The sequence below is a fragment of the Esox lucius genome, chromosome 17, assembly GCF_011004845.1.
Source record: "Esox lucius isolate fEsoLuc1 chromosome 17, fEsoLuc1.pri, whole genome shotgun sequence".
Classification (NCBI taxonomy): domain Eukaryota; kingdom Metazoa; phylum Chordata; class Actinopteri; order Esociformes; family Esocidae; genus Esox; species Esox lucius.
In genome coordinates, this window is record NC_047585.1 from 24,106,895 (window position 1) to 24,130,917 (window position 24,023).

At 44.4% G+C, this 24,023-nt stretch overlaps 1 protein-coding gene across 2 annotated transcripts in view; it reads left to right on the forward strand.

Moving 5' to 3' along the window:
• Positions 1-24,023, forward strand: part of megf6b (multiple EGF-like-domains 6b) — a 79,751-nt gene that overhangs the window by 53,893 nt on the left and 1,835 nt on the right. For both annotated transcript variants that reach the window (XM_010881689.4, XM_020055494.3), the window contains 32 exons: positions 6,141-6,263; positions 10,015-10,140; positions 10,989-11,111; positions 11,226-11,348; positions 11,780-11,917; positions 12,448-12,570; positions 12,874-12,996; positions 13,148-13,318; positions 13,698-13,829; positions 14,463-14,591; positions 14,680-14,808; positions 14,910-15,044; positions 15,132-15,266; positions 15,360-15,485; positions 15,671-15,802; positions 16,265-16,393; positions 16,548-16,679; positions 19,851-19,979; positions 20,097-20,225; positions 20,358-20,486; positions 20,635-20,763; positions 21,334-21,462; positions 21,582-21,710; positions 21,807-21,935; positions 22,028-22,159; positions 22,261-22,389; positions 22,501-22,629; positions 22,762-22,890; positions 22,996-23,124; positions 23,352-23,480; positions 23,592-23,720; positions 23,815-23,943. In XM_010881689.4, coding sequence (XP_010879991.3) covers positions 6,141-6,263; positions 10,015-10,140; positions 10,989-11,111; positions 11,226-11,348; positions 11,780-11,917; positions 12,448-12,570; positions 12,874-12,996; positions 13,148-13,318; positions 13,698-13,829; positions 14,463-14,591; positions 14,680-14,808; positions 14,910-15,044; positions 15,132-15,266; positions 15,360-15,485; positions 15,671-15,802; positions 16,265-16,393; positions 16,548-16,679; positions 19,851-19,979; positions 20,097-20,225; positions 20,358-20,486; positions 20,635-20,763; positions 21,334-21,462; positions 21,582-21,710; positions 21,807-21,935; positions 22,028-22,159; positions 22,261-22,389; positions 22,501-22,629; positions 22,762-22,890; positions 22,996-23,124; positions 23,352-23,480; positions 23,592-23,720; positions 23,815-23,943 — 4,167 coding nt within the window. The remainder of the gene's footprint in view (positions 1-6,140; positions 6,264-10,014; positions 10,141-10,988; positions 11,112-11,225; positions 11,349-11,779; positions 11,918-12,447; positions 12,571-12,873; positions 12,997-13,147; positions 13,319-13,697; positions 13,830-14,462; positions 14,592-14,679; positions 14,809-14,909; positions 15,045-15,131; positions 15,267-15,359; positions 15,486-15,670; positions 15,803-16,264; positions 16,394-16,547; positions 16,680-19,850; positions 19,980-20,096; positions 20,226-20,357; positions 20,487-20,634; positions 20,764-21,333; positions 21,463-21,581; positions 21,711-21,806; positions 21,936-22,027; positions 22,160-22,260; positions 22,390-22,500; positions 22,630-22,761; positions 22,891-22,995; positions 23,125-23,351; positions 23,481-23,591; positions 23,721-23,814; positions 23,944-24,023) is intronic.

Consider the following 24,023-nt stretch of genomic DNA (forward strand, 5'->3'; position numbering starts at 1 on the left):
TTCTAAATACTTTTTTAGAGTAAAGTTCCTGTATATATTGAAATTTATATTTTGTTGTTGTTTTAGTTGATTTCATATTGTGGAATTTCATACAAATGCTCTTATTAATAATCAAGATCTTTTATAAAGCGGCTGTAAACTAAACATCAAATATTGTAATGTTCACATGATATGTTAGTTGAGTGAATTATAATCTCCAAGATATGAAACCCAGCCAATAAATATAGGAAAATGCGTATTCTTTCAACTTTATCCCCTCTTCAGACAGTTGCCCTCTTCAGTGTTCCCTTTATCCTCATTAAAATGCTTACCACTTCAATGTTACACAAACAATCATAATTGGCAACTGTCAAGAAAAGCACAGAGGTTACTAACAGCAGTGAATCCACATGTAATGTGAACCATGTCACAAGTTATTTTCATCCAGCCAATGATTATACAGGTAGCTACATTTGAACCTAATGCAAGCTAACATTATGTGTTTGTGTAGCTGGTAATAGCACTAACGTTGACTCGTTTAATTTAAGACAAATAAACCTACTGAACTAGCTTTGAGATTAGCGCAGTCTACTTACATGTACAATCAGGCTCTGCTGACTGGTGGATCCAGTTCGAGGTCTGAGGAAGTAAGATGCAGAGAGGCTACAGCTCATACAGCTAGGTTCAGCCTGGCTAATCCAGTAGATATCTAGTGGAAATTTGTTAAACGGTCTGTAAAGAAATGATCGCTGCCCATCCGGTTCCTTGCTGTAAAGTTTTTTGCATAACAAACATGATATTGCTGAATTTGCATCTTTATGCGCAAGGTGATAATTTGCATTGGGAAGATAAACCAATGAACAAAAGTTTTGATTGGTGAGGAAAACTGTATACGTAGATAGATACATGTTTTTATCAAGCCTAGAAAAACCCACAAATTGAAAATAATAATAAATAAAACAAAACAAAATGTAAATAATAAATGTTTCTTTGGTGGCACATAAGAATTTAGCAGCAACGGAGCACTGCTCTCATTACAATAAAAGGGGAAACATTGATGCAGAAATGTCCTTAAGTTAAAAAAGTTAGTACACACCTACCATCACATTAAATGTCAATGAAATGACAATAAAATTGTAATCAGGTGTTCCAAGCAAGTGCAAATGTTTAGAGAATCATTATAGAGTAACTTGGGTGGGTCTAGCCTCCATAAAGATTAGAAACTTGGTCTAGTTTGGTTTTAACCATATGGGCTTGTGGTAACACATCATACCAAGCTCAAAAGACCTATACGAGGCCCTGAGAAGAAAGATTATTGATGCCCATGAGTCTGGGAGGGGTTACACAGCAATTTCCAAGCAATTCAAAATATATCATCAACTGTCCAACACATTAACTTCAAATGCAGAAAATCTCAGACCGCTGGCAATGTACAAAGGACAGTTCGTCCCACCAAATTCAGCCCAACAGCTGACTGAAATATGCTCATGGGTGTCTATCACCCTTTTTTGCCGCAATCAATATGGAAGTGCATGAGTCACCTGTCAGAAAGAGACTGCACAATCTTGGGCTACATAGGAGATCAGAAAGGAAGAAGCCTCTGCTTTCAAAAATGAAATTGAAGACAGTACTTTTGGCCTGAGAACGCCTGGGTTAAAACAAACACTACTCTGGACACATGAGTCATTTGGCCACAATGTCGGATTCTTTATTTGAAAACAACAAAACATTGCCTTTGATTAGAAGTACCTTATTCCAACCATAAAGCATGGATGAGGTGGCATTATGGTTTGGGGCTGCTTTGCTGCCTCAGGGACTGGCCAACTTGCCATCATTGAGTCAACTACTAATTCCATATTGTACCAGAGAATTCTGGAGGAGAATGTGAGGCCATCTGTCAAACAGCTGAAGATGAACAGAACATGGATCTTCAAACAGGACAATGATCCAAAACAGACAAGAAAAGCTACTAAAGAATGTCTCCAAAAGAAAAGGGTAGGTTTATGGAATGGCGGAGTCAAATCTGAGATCTCAATCCTATTGAAATGATATGGGGTGACTTGAAGTGGGACTTGCATTCACGTAAATCCTTGAACATGACATAGTTGCAAACAGTACTGTGAAGAGGAGTTGGTATATATTCCTCCCAGTCGATGTAAGAGACTGAGAGACAGTTGATGGATAAGAAACGGCTACAGTAAATTATCTTTCAGTGTCATTTCTTAAATTAGCCTACATTTATCAGTCAATAATGTTGACATGACAATAATGAGGACATATCCATATTTTGAAGTATTTTAATTAAATGACAGATTTACAGAGGGTGTACATTTTCACAACACTGCATTTATGTACTGCAATAACAGATTTTTAAGAGGGTTGCAATAGTTAGTTAACTGCCCCTTAACTGCCCCTTTAAACTCCCCTTTGATCATATGAGATAAATTCATTTATTTTTGATACTGCCCATTCCATCCACTGAAACCCCACAAGTGCTTTGTCAATTATTCAGATTGAAGAATCACTTTTGATGTTTGGGAGTACTTCAGTCACTTTCTGTGTTTCATAACACTTACATTGGGTTTACATTCAAACGCCCACAAACACCAGATCTCAGCTTATGTGCCTTACTCTTCATGGTTTTATTTAACAATGTACAGTGTAGTTGATTGGTTTTACGTTATACCACCAAACCAACAGTCAGCTCGAAATCTGTGTTTGAATTGTAGTAGAAATCCCAAAGTCAAGCTTTTCTTCAGTGAAGAGGGAATACAACAGTGTTTTCTAAGCTGTGGTGGGTACTGACCTAATGGCTGCTGTAGGCCTGTGGCTGTTGAGGCTTGGCTCCATACTCTGGAATCATTTTCTAGAAATGGAAACCAGCCTGTAGGGCTTTTAGACAGTACGCTACAGTCCACAGGGAAATAGGTCCACATCTTTGGAGCGACGAAACCCAACGAAAGCATGCTGCTTGGATGGAAAAGAGTGCACTTCTTTGCCAGCCAGCTTTCCTGGATGGATGGAGCTGAAGTTTGAGAAGCCGTTTGGTGTTGTATTTGTGTTGTATGTAGAGCATGTACTCTGTCCCAAAACAGTACTGTAACAGATCTCCTGATGTCCTGAAGTGCCTCCAGTGGGAGTGGAAAGGTTCATAGACAGAGTTTAATGAGGAATACTGGCACATTCTATGTTTACGATATGTAAATGTAAAATGTACTATTTACGATACATTTATTACCTGTAGTACTCAACCCAAGTTTTGGATAGTGTATGATGTGAAAAAAATACAGATATAGTTTCACGCTACTTTAGCCAACAGCATAGTGCATGTTCTAACATGACTCTTATTTCTGAATATACTGTATTTACATCTGTTTGGTAGAGTTACAAATAGCAACACCAAGAAAAAAATACTCAGCAAATTTCTCTTCCATTATGTGGGTACAGTAACTCCCAGGGGAGGGCTTTTGTTCTCTCCCAGAGTCCCAGGCCCACTTTGAGTAATACTGTTCGAGAGCTGGTCATACTGTAGGCTGTTTGTGTATCTGTCCCGCTGCTTTCGTGTCAGACAGACAGACATTGCGCTGGTAGTGTGTAAGGATGTTGATGAAAATCATCTGTACCAGTCCAGATCTCACCCAGCGTGTCACCAGTCAGGGATCTGGGAGCGGAGGGGGTTCTCTGAACTTTCTCATTCTGGGACTGTGCTTCTGGATGTCATATCTTCGTCCACAGCCCCAAGTGCATGAAAAGAGAAAGCTTGATCATGTTAGTCACACTCAAATTACCAATGTCAAAGAGAATGTGGAAGCATGTCAATATAATAACATTTGCACACAATGGGTGCATTATAAATTTTGAGGAGTTGTCATTGTTATGGGGGATATTCTGGGTAATGAATGTTCATTTTTGCTGAACATTACAAAGGAGAAATAGATAATTGACAATTATGGACTCAAAACCTTTGGGAACTCAAGGGGGTCCTATGTTGCTCAGTTCAGTGCTTGCAATGCCAGTGTTGTGGGTTCAATTCCCAGAGGGGCCTGTACTTAATTATATGCCATTACAAGGAAATAGGAAAATGTATGAACTCACAACTGAAAGTTTCACTGGACATGAGCTTCTGGCAAATTACTTAATTTAAATAGGTTTGTCATTTTTCACATTGTTTCGTTCTCATAGTCAGTGTGTGGTGTTTAACAATGGGGAGAGGTTAACATTACAGAAAATAGGTACTAAGTCTTACCTATATTTGCTTCTTTGCTTCTCACAGAGGTTAAGCCAAAATAGTTTATTTCTGAAAAGGAATGCTTATTGAACTCCTGACAAGCATATAGCTAATTCTCCCTCAGTTATTTAAGCTGGCGCTATAGCCATCATTCATTTTATGGTGTGTTATTTATTTAAATTATCAGTGTGGCCACAAACTGCTCAGACTCACCTTTTACTGTTTAAATGGGCCGAATACTAAAACTACACCAGAGTTATTTGCAGTACTAATATAAGGGCTGCACTAAAATTGTAAACAGCAAATATTATATAGATTTGGGTGTGTGGTTGGGTGTTGGGTGTGTGGTTGGGTGGGTACATAAAAAAGACTGTTGTGGAGTTGGGATGATTACTCCTTGGAATTTACCCTTTACAAATGTTGTAGTATCAAAATAAATTATTACCTATAAAAAATGGCATGGCACAGAGCAACTATGATCATTACTGCTTTTAAACAAATGTTCACCTCCAGTAGCATCACTATTACTGCCTTTAAACAAATGTCCACCTCCAATAGCATCACTATTACTGCCTTTAAACAAATGTTCACCTCCAGTAGCATCACTATTACTGCCTTTAAACAAATGTTCATCTCCAGTAGCATCACCATTACTGCCTTTAAACAAATGTTCACCCCCTATAGCATCACTATTACTGCCTTTAAACAAATGTTCACCTCCAGTAGCATCACCATTTCTGCCTTTAAACAAATGTTCACCTCCAGTAGCATCACCATTACTGCCTCTAAACAAATGTTCACCTCCAATAGCATTACCATTACTGCCATTGCAGATTACATATTGTGTGTAATGGAAATATTGGTGGTAGTTCATCGATGCCAAGTCTGCAAACTCAAATTTGGTCCAGAACAGCTCTGGAAACAAGAAACCAGGCATGCCTAGTTCAGCCGGACCACAATAGAAATTATTGTCGTCTTGAGATTCAAACTCAGGTCACCCACAAGAAAGTCTGTGTCACTAACCACAACTCCACAAAGCTCAATGTTCAGTGGGGGTGAGTATAGCCTCTTGTGTCTATGAAAAAATCCGCTTTTGCCACTGGCTGTCAGTCAGTCACTCACTCACTCAGTGACATTTGCTCATCTCCGGCAAAAAATAAGAGACCACTGCACCTTTTTCTTTCCTTTCCAAAAAAGTTGAAAAGGAAAGTTGAGTGAGGAACAGAAGCGTTCAATTTGCAGTGGTCTCTTAATTTTAACCCCTCTGTTCCTCACTCAAAACCTTCCTTTCCAACTTTTTTGGAAAGGAAAGAAAAAGGTGCAGTAGTCTCTTAATTTTTTCCAGAGCTCTATTTCTACATTCTAATATTAACTGTGTCAGGGGTGTGTCCTGGTTAGCCTATCCCTGTTTCTTAACCTCTGACCCTAATATTTGCTCTAAGCTGGAAATTAGTTTACATTTTTAAACTGCTTTGCTGGAAAGACATACTTGTCAGATTTTGCACCCCTTTGTTTGTGCTCTGTGATAAAGAAACCTTGTAATTATTTGTTTCTAACCTCTCAGTGTTGGTTTGGCTTAGTAGAACAGGAATATTTGGTATGCCTCGATTTTTGTTCCATATGTTCCTGAGCCATACCCCTGAGAAAGCATGTACAGGAATTTTAATTTGGATTTAAATGTTCAGTAGTTGTTAACACATGGAAGATGTTTGTTTGGGCACTTATGCACTCAGGGAATACTTATACCATCATCCATCTTCCTCCTTCCTCCTCGAAGAGCATGTGTTTCTCTTAAAGCTCTGTTTAAATTTCTTGTCTTATGTTCCTCTACTATCCATGAGTACTTTGCTGATAATATGACAACATTTAGAGCAATTGCTCTAATTTTCCCTTTTTCTGTGTATGTGTGTATGTGTGCATGTTTGCTTTGCAGATATTGATGAGTGCCAGGTCCACAATGGGGGCTGCCAGCACAAATGTGTGAACACCAGGGGTTCGTATCACTGTGAATGCAACCCAGGCTCACGGATCCATGTTGATGGACGCACCTGTATTGGTGAGTTACAACTGCATCCACACTGTAAAAAGCCTCCTTAACCGATCACCTACTGAATGTTATTTTGTGAGTTTTGTGGACATTAGAAGGACAAGAAAAAAGTATACATTCATTTGTATTTTAATGAGTGAAATAAGTATTCGACCCCTCTGCAAAACATGACATAGTACTTGGTGGCAAAACCCTTGCTGGCAATCACAGAGGTCAGATGTTTCTTGTAGTTGGCCACCAGGTTTGCACACATCTCAGGAGGGATTTTGTCCCACTCCTCTTTGCAGATCTCCAAGTCATTAAGGTTTCGAGGCTGACGTTTGGGAACTCAAACCTTCAGCTACCTCCACAGATTTTCTATGGGATTAAGGTCTGGAGACTGGCTAGGCCACCCCAGGACCTTAATGTGCTTCTTTTTGAGCCACTCCTTTGTTGCCTTGGCCATGTGTCTTGGGTCATTGTCATGCTGGAATACCCATCCATGACCCATTTTCAATGCCCTGGCTGAGGGAAGCAGGTTCTCACCCAAGATTTGATGGTACATGGCTCTGTCCATCGTTCCTTTGATGCAGTGAAGTTGTCCTGTCCCCTTAGCAGAAAAACACCCCCAAAGCATAATGTTTCCACCTCCATGTTTGACGGTGGGTATGGTGATCTTGTTGTCATAGGCAGCATTCCTCCTCCTCCAAACACGGCGAGTTGAGTTGATGCCAAAGAGCTCGATTTTTGGTCTCATCTGACCATAACACTTTCACTCAGTTCTCCTCTGAATCATTCAGATGTTCATTGGCAAACTTCAGACAGGCCTGTACATGTGCTTTCTTGAGCAGGGGGACCTTACGGGCGCTTCAGGATTTCAGTCTTTTACAGCGTAGTGTGTTACCAATTGTTTTCTTGGTGACTGTGGTCCCAGCTCCCTTGAGATGATTGACAAGATCCTCCCTTGTAGTTCTGGGCTGATTCCTCACCGTTCTCATGATTATTGCAACTCCACAAGGTGAGACCTTGCATGGAGCCCCAGACCGAGGGAGATTGACAGTTCTTTTGTTTTTCTTCCATTTGCGAATAATTGCACCAACTGTTGTCACCTTCTCACCAAGATGCTTGGCGATTGATGGCATTTGTTCACACACCAAATTTCAAATCCTAGATGTTAGTTGAATATGAAAAAGCTTGTTGAATAATTTCAGTTTGTTCAGATAGAGTAAACATACAAATGGTGTGCAAACTGAAAATCCTATCACAGTTTGTTAGCTTACATTTTATTTTAAATCAACCAACACTTCTAAAAGTGAGAATTATCAAGGAACTCGCTGTAGAACTCAGAGATAGAATTCTGTCCAGAGATTGATCTGAGGAAGATTATTTTAAAAATTGCTAAAGCATTGAAGGTTTCCAGGAGCACAGCAGGCTCCATCATTGTGAAAGTTTGGAACCACCAAGACTTTTCCTAGAGCTGGCTGTCCGGCCAAACTAAGTAACCGGGCAAGTAGGGCCTTGTTCAGGGGGGTGACCAAGAACCCAATGACCACTAACAAAGTTTCATAGTTTCTCCAAAGATAGGAGAACCTGCCAGAAAGACAACCATCTCTGCAACACTTATTTGCTTCCTGACTTAAATAGAGTAAAATAGAAGAACATAAGAAGTTTTATAAACTTAAGTAGTTCAGTTACCTGCACTCCTGATGTAACATCCACAGGCCAATGAGACATGGGTGTGCACTGTCTACACTGTTTTGCTCTATCCGTTGAACCTCTTACTCAAGCCATAAGGTCTCTTGTAGCATTACATGGTGAGACACTAAAGACACTAGCCTAAAGTGTCTTTTAGGCTAATGTCATAACTCTTATGTAACTCAAACCCTATGTACTGTAGTAGCTCAGTCATACTTGGCTGGGTGAGTTTGTTTGGTACCTTATCTAGATTTACAGTTTATATTTCTCATGCCCAAACAAATGTACTTGCCTGTGGGGATTGAAATGACTAAAAAGCATTCTTCCCTATTTTAAGCAGCGTCCCATTTTGACATGACGTCACTCCATCATTCAGCGTAAGAATTGCCACCCCATAAACCATCATGATATCCAAACCTCAAAGATATTATGGAATTCTAGTCAGTTACAGGATTTGAAAAACCCAGGGCCTAGATATGAGTTAGTATAGTACTGAGGAACTAGGAGTCGAGAAAGGTCTGACATTAGAGGATCTGGGAATTCACCGTTCATTTGGTTCAGTCAATGTGGAATTTACAGTCTTCGATAACGCAGTGTGTGATCTAGTAACTCTTCAGGTCTCCTGTCCCTCTGTCTTTACATTTACATTGCCATGACACCGCGTTAAGCCCAAGCTATTGGCATGAGTATAAACTCAATCTCAACTCATACAGAAAGGTATGTATACAAAGCTGCTTTTCTTGGCCCGATGACCGTGTACATGATATGGATGTAGGAATGAGACAGGTTATATGTAGGATAGGGTAATTTAAGTGTCTGTTTTGTCTGAGTGTCTGTTGTGATGACTGTGGTGTGAGGCAAAGCGATGGTGACTGACTGCCCTGTTAATCACAGTGCACATCTGGGCTGTCTCAAGGTTCATGCTTTTATGTGAGGCTTCAGAATTTCCTCCTGATGGAGGTCTGGAAACAGCGCTGTGACACTGGATGGGATGAATGTGGTACATACCTTCCTGTTCATCGCTTTGGAGACAGTGAATAAGATAGAGCTGCATATCAATAGCCGCGAGGAAAGAAACTCCAGATGTTCCCATACCCCATCTTCCCATACCAGCACATTGCTTCTTTTTTTCGTATACGTCTCGTTGATTGCCTGGAGAGATCAGGCTTATCAAGCAGATCATAATATGTGTAGTATATTATTCTCTCAATTGATTATGGGATCTGATTTGTTCAGATGACAGGTGGGGTCTGGTCTGTCCCTCTCTTTTATCTATGGCAGAATTTCCCTGCAGAGGGTGCTGTTGGTTTATATTCCAGTATGAGTTTATGTCTGGCAGTCACAGCATATTCTGGCTCTCCACCTCATGAGAGATGTGCTCCAGCTCACAGCTATGGCCAAGTTAGTATCCTCATCCATCATATTCTCTGTCCATTTATCATATGTCGTTTTATAATTTTCACATTCTTCTCACAAAAACTAATCTGTAATGTTTATGGTCCCCTTTCATACAAATGTGTATCTAATTTTTGTCCACATGCACAATTATGAGAGTTAGGGGTCTTCACTTCTGTACATTTACGTAACAAGCCAGATTGATCACAATTCCCATTCATGCAGGTGTTGTAAATGGGCTGTGTGGCCATTTCAATAATGTTTGGTGTTGCCCATTAACTTCATTTTACATTCCACTTTGATGAATTTTTTTGCAGTGTAAATCGCACTGTAAATGAGCCCCGGTGATATACTTGGCTACTTGCTTTATTTAAAACATGATGGTATGGTAATATGATGATATGATGATGGTAAACATGATGGTATGGTAATATGATGATATGGTGATGGTAAACCTGATGGTATGGTATTATGATGATATGATGATGGTAAACATCATGGTTCAGCTCTGGCATAAATCAAGCACCGGTGAGAGCAGAACAATTCAATGAGTTATGTAACAGTGTTTGTAATGATCGTGCATCTGAGATTTCAGCATTTCATAATGATGTGGAGTGACGTGTTGCAGCTTCACTCCATTCAGGTTTATATCTGATAGAATTAAAGAGTAATGTGGTCTTTCTGTGTGCAGCTGTCCAGTCGTGTAGCATCAGTAATGGAGGATGTGAGCACTTCTGTGTACAGCAGTCCCCTGCTGCCTTCCGTTGCCACTGTAGAACCAACTATGTGCTGTCTGAGGATGGCAAACACTGCAAATGTGAGTATTCCTAATCCTCTGGCCTTCGCACATTACTCTGCACCTGACAGCACATTCATGCTCATTTACTGAAGATTTAATCTTGTGGAAATTACCAGCATTTTCTGTTGGGGGCGTTGGTGTGACGCTGATTTGAGGGGTGCGGGTGTGTTTGCGTCACACTACACACTACTTTAAGTCACAGGTGTCAAACTCCAGAGGTTGGTAGATTAGTTCAAATCTGAACTCAAGTAAAAGTGCATGAATTCTCACAAAATTCTCATTTGAAGACTCAGCTTACTTTGCCTGAAGTTCTATGCAATTTCCAGTTACTAGTGTGTCAGGAAATCAAGTGGGTACCTGCAGGTGATATGGAAGTCCTGCATTTTCATTACAATCTGCTCATGGTTTTCTCCACAAATATGGGCTACATTACTGACCATGAATACACAGTGGGTGAAGTGTATGCTCTTGAGGAAACCATTAATGCAGAGAGAAAGAGCTGTTTGCATTTTGAGTGTCTGGAAGTTGAAAGAAACAGGAGGGAGAGAAAGATATTTAATTTAAGACATACTTCCAGCAGCTTCCACTTCAAATATTATGCTGTTTTTAAATAGCACAAATGATGGATGGACAGAAAGGGGAGAGTATAGGCAAGACACAAGCCAACATGGGGGAAGGGAATTGAAATAAAGAAATTTAGTACTGAAGGTCCATTTAAACTGTTTGTGATAACATCATAGATTCATAGGTCCCAATAGTTAATGTCTTAAAGGACGTATGTGTTAGAAAGTATTTGAGTGAATCAGTGTTGGAAACACTGTGCAAAAATACTGTCAACCTTAATCAGTATGCCTAATGTGTTACAGTGAAAAATCCATGTTTCGATAAGAACGGAGGCTGTCAGCACCTCTGTCATGCGGAAGGGGGAATGCCCATCTGTGACTGTAGAAATGGGTACAAGCTAGCAGAGGACAGGAGGACTTGTGAAGGTAAGATGTCTTGATTATCTTTTGATTACTGCGGTATCTTCAGGGCCATGTTGTGTCGGTATTGAGGTTTTAGTGAAGATTTGTAAAGACTAACCCTAACTCTTTCTCTCCCAGACATTGATGAGTGTCAGTCAGGGCAGACAGGCTGTGCTCATGGTTGCCATAACACCGTGGGCTCCTTCTCCTGTGTGTGTCATGCCGCTTACGAGCTGGGAGCAGACGGACTCCAGTGCTACCGTACGTTTGACCCCTATAGTCATTACAATCTCTTAACCTGAAAATTAGCGGAAAATACGTTTCCTCGACTGACGTGGCAGTAAAAACACTGTCAGTCAGTTGAACCCTGGTGGCAGGAGAGCGACAGTGTCCAAGGGACTCGCATGGGATTGTACCGAGAACATGAATCAGGAAGAGTTTTTATTGCCAAGCAAGTTTCACAACAAATAAGGAATTTGTTCTGGCTGTTGGTGTCAACAACTAATACAAAAGAAATAAGGGAAGGAAAAACAGCCAATCAGCCTCTCGAGGAGTCTCGATCTTCGACTCTCCCGAGAAAGCAATGAAGCAAGGCCATGAGTGCAAAGCATAGGGTAAAATGTAAAAGATTTGAAAGTTTTGAAATAAAAATAAGCAATCAGAATTGTATCTTATGTGTTAATGTGTGACAGGGATTGAGATGGAGATTGTTAACAGCTGTGAGGGCAACAACGGAGGCTGTTCCCATCACTGCCAACACTCCACCAGGGGCCCTGTCTGCAGCTGTAACCAGGGTCACCAGCTGGAGGATGACCTCAAGACCTGTGTTGGTCTGTTTAGAGACTAAACTTCACCATTCAGTCTGTAGACTAACCTTTACCATTCAGTCTATAGACTAGCCATTACCATTCAGCCAAGTGACTAACCTCTAACATTTTGTTTGAAGATCATAGTTAAAATAATGAAGTTTGGGACAACAAGTACTGGTTCTTATAATCATAGCTGGATTGAAACATGAGCACGTTTTCTCCAATACCAACATGACTGGCATGAAGTTCTGGTTTTGTTTAGGCGTTTTATGTTTTGTTGTAGGCATATTATCACTTAGTTTGGCATGTGAAAACAACCGAAGAAACAACATAACCAATATTATATTCTAACTATTCTAACTAAATCTAACAATATCACAGAACATTTGTGAAAACAATATTTATCTAGAGACTAACCTTAACCATTCACTGTAAAGGCTAATCTCAGACCCTTATGCTGGGACCTGTTTTAAATGAGCATGGCCAGTAACATATCCCAATGTCTTAACCCTCCCGGTAATCCTTTTCACTGTGTTTGTTTTGACTGGCAGATCTGGACGAGTGTGTGGAGGGAAGCTCGTGCTGCCAACAGGAGTGTACCAATTACCCTGGAGGCTATGAGTGCTACTGCGCGGCTGGCTACCGCCTAAACCCAGACGGATGTGGCTGTGACGGTCTGTCCTACCCTCTGAAACATCTGTCTAGTTACCAGGAGGAGGGAGGGGGTCGTTCGCTATTTAGTAATGTTTACTGTGTTAGTTGTGTTTTTTTGTACAGTTGAGCTGACAGCATACTGTATGGGTGTGATGCTGCAATATTTTCAAGGTGTTAGTTGAAAAATACAGGTATTCTGTAGTATGCCGTACAATGTGTATAACAGAAGCGCTAAATGTCTGGTATTGGAACGGTGCCTGTACATTTACATGACCGGGAGGTGCTGTTGCGTGGAGTGACAGGCCTGTGCACGTGTTGTGTAGATGCGGATGAGTGTCTTGCTGCCAACGGTGGATGTGATCACACGTGCCAAAACACTGCTGGTTCCTTCCAGTGTTTCTGCCACCAGGGCTTCCGTCTGGACGAGGACCGGCGCTCATGTGAACGTGAGTTCCACACGCGGAATGACACGTCTCTTAGGGCTACACCGCCATCATCATGTCCCCACTGGACCCTTTTTCCTTCTCCCCTCTCTGGTTCTCCCTCTCCCTCTCTCTCTCTCCCTCTTAAACACTCTGTCTGCGGTTCTCTGTGCAGCGCTGGAGAATACAGTGGAGGCCCTGTCTGGTGGGGGTCGTGAGGCTGTGGGACCACAGCCCCAGCTCACTCTGCTGCAGGAATACAGCCAGGCTCTGGAGCGCTTCGATGACTATGAGGACGATGACGCTGGAGAGCTGCTGGCTGAAAGCAACCTAGCAGAAAAATTTGGTGAGCCACTAACCACAGGCCTGCGCTTCATATGCTCCAAATTAGCGTCTTGATTCGAGGACATTTAATCCAAGACAGATCTTTTGTCAGACTCTGACAGTGGTGAACCATGTCTGTTGGACCTAGGCATTCAGTGTGGAAAAAGTCTTCCAACACGTAAAACAGCAGAAACATGGCATCACAGAATTTTCCTAGCTAGCAGTTAATCCCACCCACAACCTACCAGAATGTCACACTGCCATCTGGGTTCTAGTGTTTAATCCCGACAGGGGTGGTCACTGTGCTAGGAAGAATTTAGTTGAAAATCGGCAAATCCTGAACCACAAATTCACTTGATTTTTTAAATTGTTAATGAATTGTGTTTCTGTCTTGGGTGCAGTGTGTCTGAACAACACATTTGGCCATGATTGCAGCCTGACATGTGAGGACTGCGCTAACGGAGGGCTGTGTGGCCCAGGGAGGGATCGATGTCTCTGCCCCAATGGATGGACAGGCCTCATCTGTAACCAAAGTCAGTATCTACCCTCAACAAATGATTATAAACAACGTTTTACAACTCTTTACAAAAAGAGAAAAACTCAATTTACCTTTTGTTTCAGTTAATTTGTGTGTTAGTGTCCTTGATGGATGACAATGGACTTTGTCATGGGTGTCACCATTTATTTATACCCCAGTGATACAAGTTATAGATGGCCACTTAAGTGTTATGATTGGTTGGTAATGATTTCTAAGGATGACAATAATCGTGACACATGTTCTTGAGAAAAGCATACATTCCTTGATTAAGAATAGATTTTTTCTTTGAATCAATTCAATTTAAATGTCCCTTGTATTTTGTGTGTGTCATCAAGTTTCTAAAATAAATCAATTACATTTTTTATAATTTTGTCCCCTCCTCTTTAGCCACATACTGTAAAACAACTGTCGTGAAGGGCATGTGTTTTGACAACTGCTAATGTTTTAGAGTTATGTAGTGTATACTGTATTTGTATAGACAATTTATAATTTAATATAATCTTGGTACATATGTATATTTTTTAGCTTAGTGTGGCAACTTTATGTAGTTTAATAAAAAAAAATCCCAACGCTGGGATCAACAGAATTATTTTTATAAATAAAATTGTATTCTTATTTCTCCTAACAGCTTGTCCTGAGGGATCATTTGGCAGGAACTGCTCATTTCCCTGTAAGTGTAAGAACGGAGCCATCTGTGACCCTGTCAATGGGAACTGTCGCTGCCCACCTGGGGTCAGCGGAGACATGTGCCAAGACGGTGAGTGATGATCAACAGATACCGGAAAAAGACATTCTCAAGTTTGTTACACTCTGTTAAAAAAAGTACCGTACCGTTTCGTCTGCAGGGTGTCCCAAGGGCTTCTACGGGAAACTGTGCAATAAAAGGTGTAACTGTGCCAACAACGGGCGCTGCCATCGCACCTACGGAGCTTGTCTGTGTGACCCTGGGCTCTACGGGAGGTTCTGCCATCTACGTGAGTCACGCCTAGCTGACCCCTCACCTCTTACCGCTCCTCATGTCCAGCACTCAATCTATTCAGTATCCTTCATGTGACCTCCCTCCATCCCTGTCCAGCATGTCCCAAATGGGCCTTCGGACCGGGTTGTTCAGAGGAATGTCAGTGCGTCCAACAGAACACTCTGGAGTGCCACCGTCGCCACGGCACCTGCATCTGCAAGCCTGGTTGGCAAGGCAAAGCGTGTAGGGAAGGTGAGTGCCGGTCAGGAAGTTATCACAGTGGTTGTAGGGCCCACTAGCCCTGCTGGTTAACCTTCTTTTCCTGTGTCCTTCCCACAGAGTGTGACCCAGGCTCGTTTGGCACTGGCTGTGAGAGCAAGTGCGAGTGCCCTCCTGGAGTCTCTTGTGATCATGTGACTGGCCAGTGCCAAAAGCTGTGCCCGGCTGGTCGCCGTGGAAACAACTGTGATCAAGGTCGGTTGTCCTTTTGGTGTAAAGGGATTTATTTATGGGACTGTGTGTGGCTTCCCCTAGTAAGGCTGTCACTGTCTGTGTCCCGGCCCCCAGACTGTCCAGACGGAAGGTTTGGGCCCGGCTGCGCTCAGGCCTGTGACTGCTCAGGGGCCCCATGTGACCGAGTGAGTGGTCAGTGTCAGTGTCCTGCAGGAACATCAGGACAACGCTGCGAGGATGGTAAGGAAACGTTGGTGCAGCCTATAGTATTCAGAAGATGGTGCTAATGCTAACCAGGGGTGGGGTTGGTTTCATTTCGGGATGTTACGTACACTGATATTACATTTGGTTTACTTACGGAATTGATTTAAATCAACTGGGATCGGAACGTGAAATGAACTCACACACTCCCGCTCGTGCTGCAGTGTGTTTGGAAGGCCTCTGGGGAGTGGGCTGCCGGGAGGTTTGTCCAGCCTGTGAGAACGGAGGTGTGTGTGACAAACACAACGGGACCTGTTCCTGCCCAGCTGGGTTCACTGGTCACCTCTGTAACAGCTGTGAGTATGACAGGCTCAGTAATTCAACTGTACTTCTAGATTTTGGTCACGTTTTCGAGAAAAAAGGTGGATGAGCAGGCCTTTCTTGTGGGTCAGAGGGACAGATAGGTCATAAACCCAGTTCTTGTCAGCAATATTTTCACAGAGAATTATGTTATTGCTATATAACCAAAGTTATGCCTTCTGATGCTTGCATGTCGTTTTAACCAGTGTTATGGGAACTTACTCTACAATGTTGCAATCTCTCTACTACGTTAGAGCAAGGGTAGAGAATTATTCAGCCGTGGGATGATGTTTGTTGGAGTGGATGGTTGGTCGATGGGACCTAATTATAATTTTGATTCAGAATACATATTTATTTGACCAAAAGCTTTGTGGGCAGCCAAATGAAGTCATTCACGCCAACCAATGATATTGACCGTGTGACTGACTCGTGTTGCTTCATGTTTGTTTGTGTTGTAGCGTGTCCAACAGGTCGGTTTGGGCTTGGATGCCATCTGCACTGTGTGTGTGAAAACAGAGGTCATTGTCACCATGTCAATGGCCACTGTACCTGTGCCCCAGGCTGGACCGGACCAAGCTGCAGAAAAGGTAAGCTCTCGTCGCTGTGGTGAGGAACTGAAGAGATCGTTTTGCTTCTGGTTAACCAAGATGACAGGAAAAGTAGAGTGGATGTAGTCTCATTAATATGCTAATCGTCAGTAAACCGATCAGTTGAAATGTCTCCTGTGTGTTTCCATGGCAGCCTGTGACACCGGCCACTGGGGGCGGGACTGTGCGGAGAAATGTAACTGTAAGAATGGGGATGGAAGCTGCGACGCGGAGACAGGCCAGTGTAACTGTGAGGCTGGTTACACAGGGAAACGATGCCATGAAAGTATGTACGGATATTGGAGTTGATAATGAAAGTCTACACAACCCTCAGAATCTTTGAAAGACTGATTTTTACATGCATTTTACATCAGTACCCTGACTAGATCTCTGCGTAAAACTCAGACTGAGGCAGGAATTGAAATGCGTTGGGGCAGGATGACCAGGAGATAAATGCATTGGGGCAGAATGACCAGGAGGTAAATGCATTGGGGCAGGATGACCAGGAGATAAATGCATTGGGGCAGAATGACCAGGAGGTAAATGCATTGGGGCAGGATGACATGGAGGTAAATGCATTGGGGCAGGATGACCAGGAGATAAATGCATTGGGGCAGAATGACCAGGAGGTAAATGCATTGAGGCAGGATGACCAGGAGATAAATGCATTGGGGCAGGATGACCAGGAGATAAATGCATTGGGGCAGGATGACCAGGAGGTAAATGCATTGGGGCAGAATGACCAGGAGGTAAATGCATTGGGGCAGGATGACATGGAGGTAAATGCATTGGGGCAGGATGACCAGGAGCTAAATCCATAGGGTGAATGAGCAATGGATGTTGTCCTCTGTAATTTCATTAACTGAGGATTGAACCTCTGTAGTATTTTCTTTCAGTCAAACCAAAGGGCCAAGGCCTGTCAATGCTATGGGTGTTAAAACTTAAGAACGAATGGATCAGAAATATAATTAATGATTAAATGCAATGGTGTAATTGTCTTAGTGTAATGTTATATTATTCCATTATTTGTTGTTATGTAGCCTTACTACTGTAATCTTGGGGATCTTACAGACATTGATTAAGCTTCAGTCTAACTGTTTAAGAACTTTCCAGAGTAGCCTGCTCTCTTTCATTAGAGCAGAGACTGTGTAGAGAATAAACACATGGGCAGAAACTGATCCACACATGCAAAGGAGCTCCTGGAAACTCTGGGTCCATTTGTTTGGCAGTCAAAGATACCAAAACAGTTGGACCTGCAGTCATAGACTAGTGGCTGACAAAGTTGTCTGTGGAAAGAGGGGACCAAGGTAGAGAATTACAGAGAGAAAAGTTTCCCATGGTTGCCTTTTAGAGGGATAGAAAACAGCTTTGGCAGCACCTACAAAAGAAGAGAAGGCAGAGAGGAGGGATTGGAAAGATTGGAAGAATGTTAATTCTTCCAGAAGTTTTGTCTTCCTTTGTTTTTCGCTCAGCTGCCCAAAGCCCTGAACCCTATATTCAGCTAGCCATGGAGTGGGTGAGGACGATCAACCAGCCTGAAGGAGTGAAAGGAGGCAGTAAAGATGGAGAGCAGGGGCAACAAGGCAGCGTTAAGAGGCAGGAGGCAGAAGCAGAATGGAAATATGATAGGATTGAAGACCAAATTAGCATTGCAGGAGAGAGAAGCAAAAAAAAGCAAGAAGACTGAGGTTGCAGTGGAGTTTGTATGCAAACTGACTCTAGTGTAGAGGGCATGTGTGTTGCAAACTGACTCTAGTGTAGAGGGCATGTGTGTTGCAAACTGACTCTAGTGTAGAGGGCATGTGTGTTGCAAACTGACTCTAGTGTAGAGGGCATGTGTGTTGCAAACTGACTCTAGTGTAGAGGGCATGTGTGTTGCAAACTGACTCTAGTGTAGAGGGAATGTGTGTTGCAAACTGACTCTAGTGTAGAGGGCATGTGTGTTGCAAACTGACTCTAGTGTAGAGGGCATTTGTGTTGCAAACTGACTCTAGTGTAGAGGGCATGTGTATTGCAAACTGATTCTAGTGTAGAGGGCATGTGTGTTGCAAACTGACTCTAGTGTAGAGGGCATGTGTGTTGCAAACTGACTCTAGTGTAGAGGGCATGTGTGTTGCAAACTGACTCTAGTGTAGAGGGCATGTGTGTTGCAAACTGACTCTAGTGTAGAGGGCATGTGTGTTGCAAACTGACTCTAGTGTAGAGGGCATGTGTGTTGCAAACTGACTCTAGTGTAGAGGGCATGTGTGTTGCAAACTGACTCTAGTGTAGAGGGCATGTGTGTTGCAAACTGACTCTAGTGTAGAGGGCATTTGTGTTGCAAACTGACTCTAGTGTAGAGGGCATGTGTATTGCAAACTGATTCTAGTGTAGAGGGCATGTGTGTTGCAAACTGACTCTAGTGTAGAGGGCATGTGTGTTGCAAACTGACTCTAGTGTAGAGGGCATGTGTGTTGCAAACTGACTCTAGTGTAGAGGGCATGTGTGTTGCAAACTGACTCTAGTGTAGAGGGCATGTGTGTTGCAAACTGACTCTAGTGTAGAGGGCATGTGTGTTGCTTGCCCGGTGAGAGGCTGAGGTCCAATGCAGGTGAAGGAAAGAGGTGGAAAGACATTTGTCAAAGTCAGGAGTCAGAAGAGTTGATGTAGCCCAGTCAAATAATGAGCTTATCAAGTTATCCAACACATTTAGGAACTCTCCAAAGGCGTCTGTTGGATGATGGACAAGTAATATTAATAGCTTGGACAGGTGAGAGTAGGGTGAAAGAGGAAATCTCCACTTATAAGACATGAGTAGCACGGTGTCAAAACTGCTAAAAGGCAGGATAGGCTGATATGAACTCAGCAATATTGACCAAGTCCCAAATGTTGCCAGGGATTTCCCATAAGTTGTGTTCATTGAACTAGAACCGTTTCTGTGGTGCGTCTGTTAAACCAGAAGGAAGAAGAGCAAACAGGGATGGAGATGACATATGTACAAGGCTTCCTCCTTTTTACTTTGTCATAAATGCCAGGAATGTAGAGTGAATGTGATATTTGTTGATTCCTTTGTATTTTTTGTCGTGATGGCAGCATCATGTTAGGGGTGTGCTTTTCACCTTCATGGTCGGGAAGTTTTTTCCATGTAAAAAGATGTAGGGAAACCTGCTGAGTGTGCCAGTCTCCATTCTGACTTAAATCTATGAACGAAATAGCTATTAAAGCAGACATAGCTATTAAAACAAGTGTTCCTTAACCAAATTGAGAGACCTTGAGGATTTATGTCAAACATATGTTTTGTGCAAAATTGCTGGAATACAATTCCAAATGATTAACTGCTGTAATCACAACAAGAAATAACTGAGGTGTGAAGACACAACAATTATTTTTGAAAACAAATTGCAATTGTGGTTGTGTCAGAGTGTTTGTGTCAAGTCCTGCTGTATTAGTGTAAAGCTGTGTCCCTTCTGATTCCCAGAGTGTCCGGAGGGGTCTCACGGACTGGGCTGTCGGCATCTATGCCAGTGTGACAACAATGGGTCATGTGACCATGTCAGCGGCGCTTGCACCTGCCTGGCGGGCTGGACCGGAACCTTCTGTGAGAAATGTAAGAGAACTATAAACCGTATCCATAGCCTGAACTGAATCGTAATGCGGTACAATAAGCCTACCGGAATCATTGGGACATTAACATAATGCTTTATCGTTTTTGTCCGCGTTTCAGCCTGTCCCCAGGGCTTCTATGGGTTGGACTGTCAGAGGAAGTGTGTGTGCCTGAATGGAGGTCACTGCAACCATGTGACTGGGGTGTGTGTTTGTCCTGATGGCTGGATGGGTCATGCCTGTAACCTGAGTGAGTATGGACATCCCACACAACACAAACCCTGTACAAAAAAACAAAACGAATCAATACTGTCATTCATTTGATGAACAATTTATTATTTGGAAGTAAACAGTTATGATGTGTCTTCTCTTTATCTTGTAGCATGCCCGGCCGGTTTCTATGGGGAGAGCTGTAACCAAACCTGTGTTTGCCAAAACAATGGCAGCTGCCATCCAGCAAGTGGGCTGTGTGTATGTTCACCTGGCTGGACCGGGCCCAGCTGCTCACAGAGTGAGTGTGGAACTAGAGGAGCTCCAACGTGTCTTACTATGTACAATAAACATGCATCCTCTTTCTAAAATCCCATCCTCTTTATAGAGCTCAGTCCATTTCTGTCCGAAGAAAGCATAGTGATAAGAGGTTTCCATTTCCCCCTCAGGATGCCCAGTTGGCTTCTACGGGCCAGGTTGCCTTCAGCACTGCCTGTGCCAGAATGGAGCCACATGTGACCGAATCACTGGGCAATGTACTTGTGCCAACGGGTGGATGGGTGCAGCCTGCGAGCTGGGTGAGTGGTACCGCACCAACGCTGAGTCACCCCAACGGGTCTGGAGAAGAGAGGCTGCTAAATGACTAACACGCAATATCACTGACTTCTGCTTTATTCGCATCTATACCTTTCCTACTTTGTTTAGCAAACTCAGTTTGTGCCTGGCGTTGTCCCTGTCATTGTGCGTGAGACAGAACCTCGCGCCCCTCAGACTGCAGGTCGTCTGTTAGACCTCAGAGATGACAAAATTCAGCTCCCCTCTGTACTCAGGAACAGTTCTCCCCCAGCGCCTGTATGAATCTCTCATAGGGTCTTCCATGCCAGTTTGAGCTGCTACTTCCAGACACAGGAAACGTGGAACGTTGCTGCAGGTGCTACGTTGCTTAGCCACTCCACTCTGTTTGGTTAGTACGTTCCTGTCTCACGTAACTGTACCTGGGAAAGTGTGGTTTCCACAAGGCTAACTACCTCCCAGTGCCAACTAGGTCAAACCGCACGGAGAAGGTATTGCTTTCCTCAGCAGGAGTAGCATGGTTTCCATGACGGCCTGTGATTGGTGGTGCTGTGACCCTGCGTCCTCTCCTGCAGAGTGTGTGGCCGGGCGGTTCGGGGCTGACTGCCAGCAGCGTTGTCAGTGTGAGAACGGAGGCCAGTGCGACAGGCGGACGGGCCAGTGCCACTGCGGTCCAGGCTGGGCGGGAGAACACTGCGAACGAGGTGAAAGAGAGTCGACATTTCTCGTCAGCGTCGTGCGGTTGAATGAACTCCCAGACGCTTCTCACCGTGCGTGTTTGTCACAACCAGTCTGTCAGCCTGTCTCCTCTCCCTCCCCTCAGCCTGTGGGTCGGGCGTGTTCGGAGCCGGCTGCGCGGAGAGATGTCAGTGTGACCATGAAGCCCCGTGTGACCACGTCACTGGACAGTGCCTCTGTCCACCTGGGTGGAGGGGAACCCATTGCGACAAACGTAGCCTACCTTTGATAACATCTTTATAACATCCTGGGAACGGATCTCTAGCCGTTGCTGTTCAGGATTTTCACCCCGCGTCTTCTTCCTCTCCAGCCTGTCTTCCCGGCACCCACGGGAGGGCCTGTTTGCAGCGCTGCTCCTGCCCCCGGGAAACCTCCTGCCACCACGTCTCCGGCCAGTGTGGATGTCCTCCCGGGCTGACCGGCAACGGCTGTGAACTGAGTGAGAACTGGACAACCTCCTCCGCTCTTCACCTCTCCCTTCAGTCTTTCAACTTTGCTTACCTCTCTCTCTCTCTCTGCCTGTCCCTCCAGCCTGTTTGCCTGGGACATATGGACTCAACTGTAACCAGGTGTGCCAGTGTTCCGAGACCAACCAGCTCTGCCACCCAGTGACAGGGTTGTGTTACTGCGCCCCGGGCTTCCAAGGACCCCAGTGTAACCAGGGTATGTATTCTACCCTTCATAGCCTTCCTTAGTCCAAGTCACTTCTCAATATATTATAAGTCCCAGTCTTAAATCATCTGAAACGTATTGGGGGTTCCCAGAATGTCAGGACGGTTGGTATGGCCCCAGCTGCAGGCTGGAGTGCCAGTGTCAGAACAGTGGGAAGTGTAGGTCCACCACTGGTGTCTGTGAATGCACAGCAGGGTTCATCGGAGCACACTGCAACATCAGTAAGTGTCCATTCAGCTTTTTATAGTACAGAACAACACGTATGACCTCCACACCAATCTGAGCTCCTGGAGGTCATATGAGATGGAAACATGATATCAACCTGTTGACAGCGTGCCCTGCTGGACGTTACGGGAAGGACTGTTCCCAGGTGGCTCTGTGCGGAGAGGGGGCGCAGAACGACCCCGTCACTGGCAGATGTCTCTGCAGGCCCGGGCGAAGAGGAGAGGACTGTGGGAAAGGTAGTTTCTGAATCCAGTTGAACGTCTCACTATTTTGGGGCAAATGTTCTACACACGGCGAATAGTACAGTCTGCATCTCCGTGCATTAGTCCTGAGGTGTTCTGATAACACTGTTCTGTCTGAATGGACAGACTGTGCTCCCGGATGGTTCGGCGGCGACTGTTCTCAGCGCTGCGACTGCAGGAATGGAGGCCTGTGTGACTCGGCCGCTGGAAACTGTACCTGCGGTCTGGGCTGGACCGGGCCTCACTGTGAGACAGGTGACATGTACCGTCCTCCTGTGTGAACGTACTAACTCCCGGTCCTGGTTGCACCCAGATGAGACGGACAGTGCCGCTTCCTTACCGCGTCTGTCTGTGTGCCAGGATGCCCCCCGGGGAGGTTTGGCGCTGGCTGCCAGCTGACGTGTGCCTGCCTGAATAACGGGACTTGTGACCGGGCGACAGGAAGCTGCCAGTGTGGCCCAGGACACTACGGACATCAGTGTCAACACGGTGAGCGCCATTGCGCGGTACATTAAGCGCGGAACACGCCGTCACGTAACATAACAGGGTTAAGAACCTTCCACAAATATAGGGATTTCTTCTGTCTATCCACCATTTAACTCAGCACAACCCTAACCCTTAAGCCTGGTCCCTTCCAGGAACAACAATATGTGCACACGCACGCACGCACGTTTGAGACCCAGGCGTAGCTTACGGTCTTCTGTCCTCTTCCTCAGAGTGTCCCCCTGGTTTCCATGGGCCTTTTTGCCAGTTCCAGTGTGACTGTGTGAACGGGGCCTCGTGCCACCCCTCCACGGGCCTGTGTGTCTGTCCGTCAGGATATCAAGGGTCCCGCTGCCACAGAGGTGACCTCTGCCTGACTCCGGAACGGAGTTGACACTGTTTCACACTGGTATAAGTTCTCCTACAGACCAAAGGTGCATTGCTCTCTGACCCCCGTCCATGTCTGGTTTCAGCATGTCACCAGGGCACGTTCGGTGTGAACTGTGCCAAGACCTGTGACTGTGAGGAGGGCACGCCCTGTGACCCAGTGACGGGCAGGTGTCTGTGCACCTCCGGGAAGACTGGGCCCAGTTGTGACGTCGGTAAGGCTGAAGGGCGTTCAGAGCTGAATAACTAGAATAAGCCAACTAAAGCTAACTGTAATTTGCTGTTGTGTGTGTGTGTGTGTGCTGTCAGACTGTAAAGCCCACCGCTACGGGCCAGACTGCACCGAGACCTGCCTGTGTGAGAACGGGGCCCACTGTGACCACCGGAACGGCCGCTGCACCTGTCTCACCAGCTGGATGGGAGTCACCTGTCAGGAAGGTAATGACCAGTAGTCCACGGTGTGGAGGGTAGCTGGCACCTGGGCGACTATAATGGAGCTTGACGGCAGAGAACCTGTT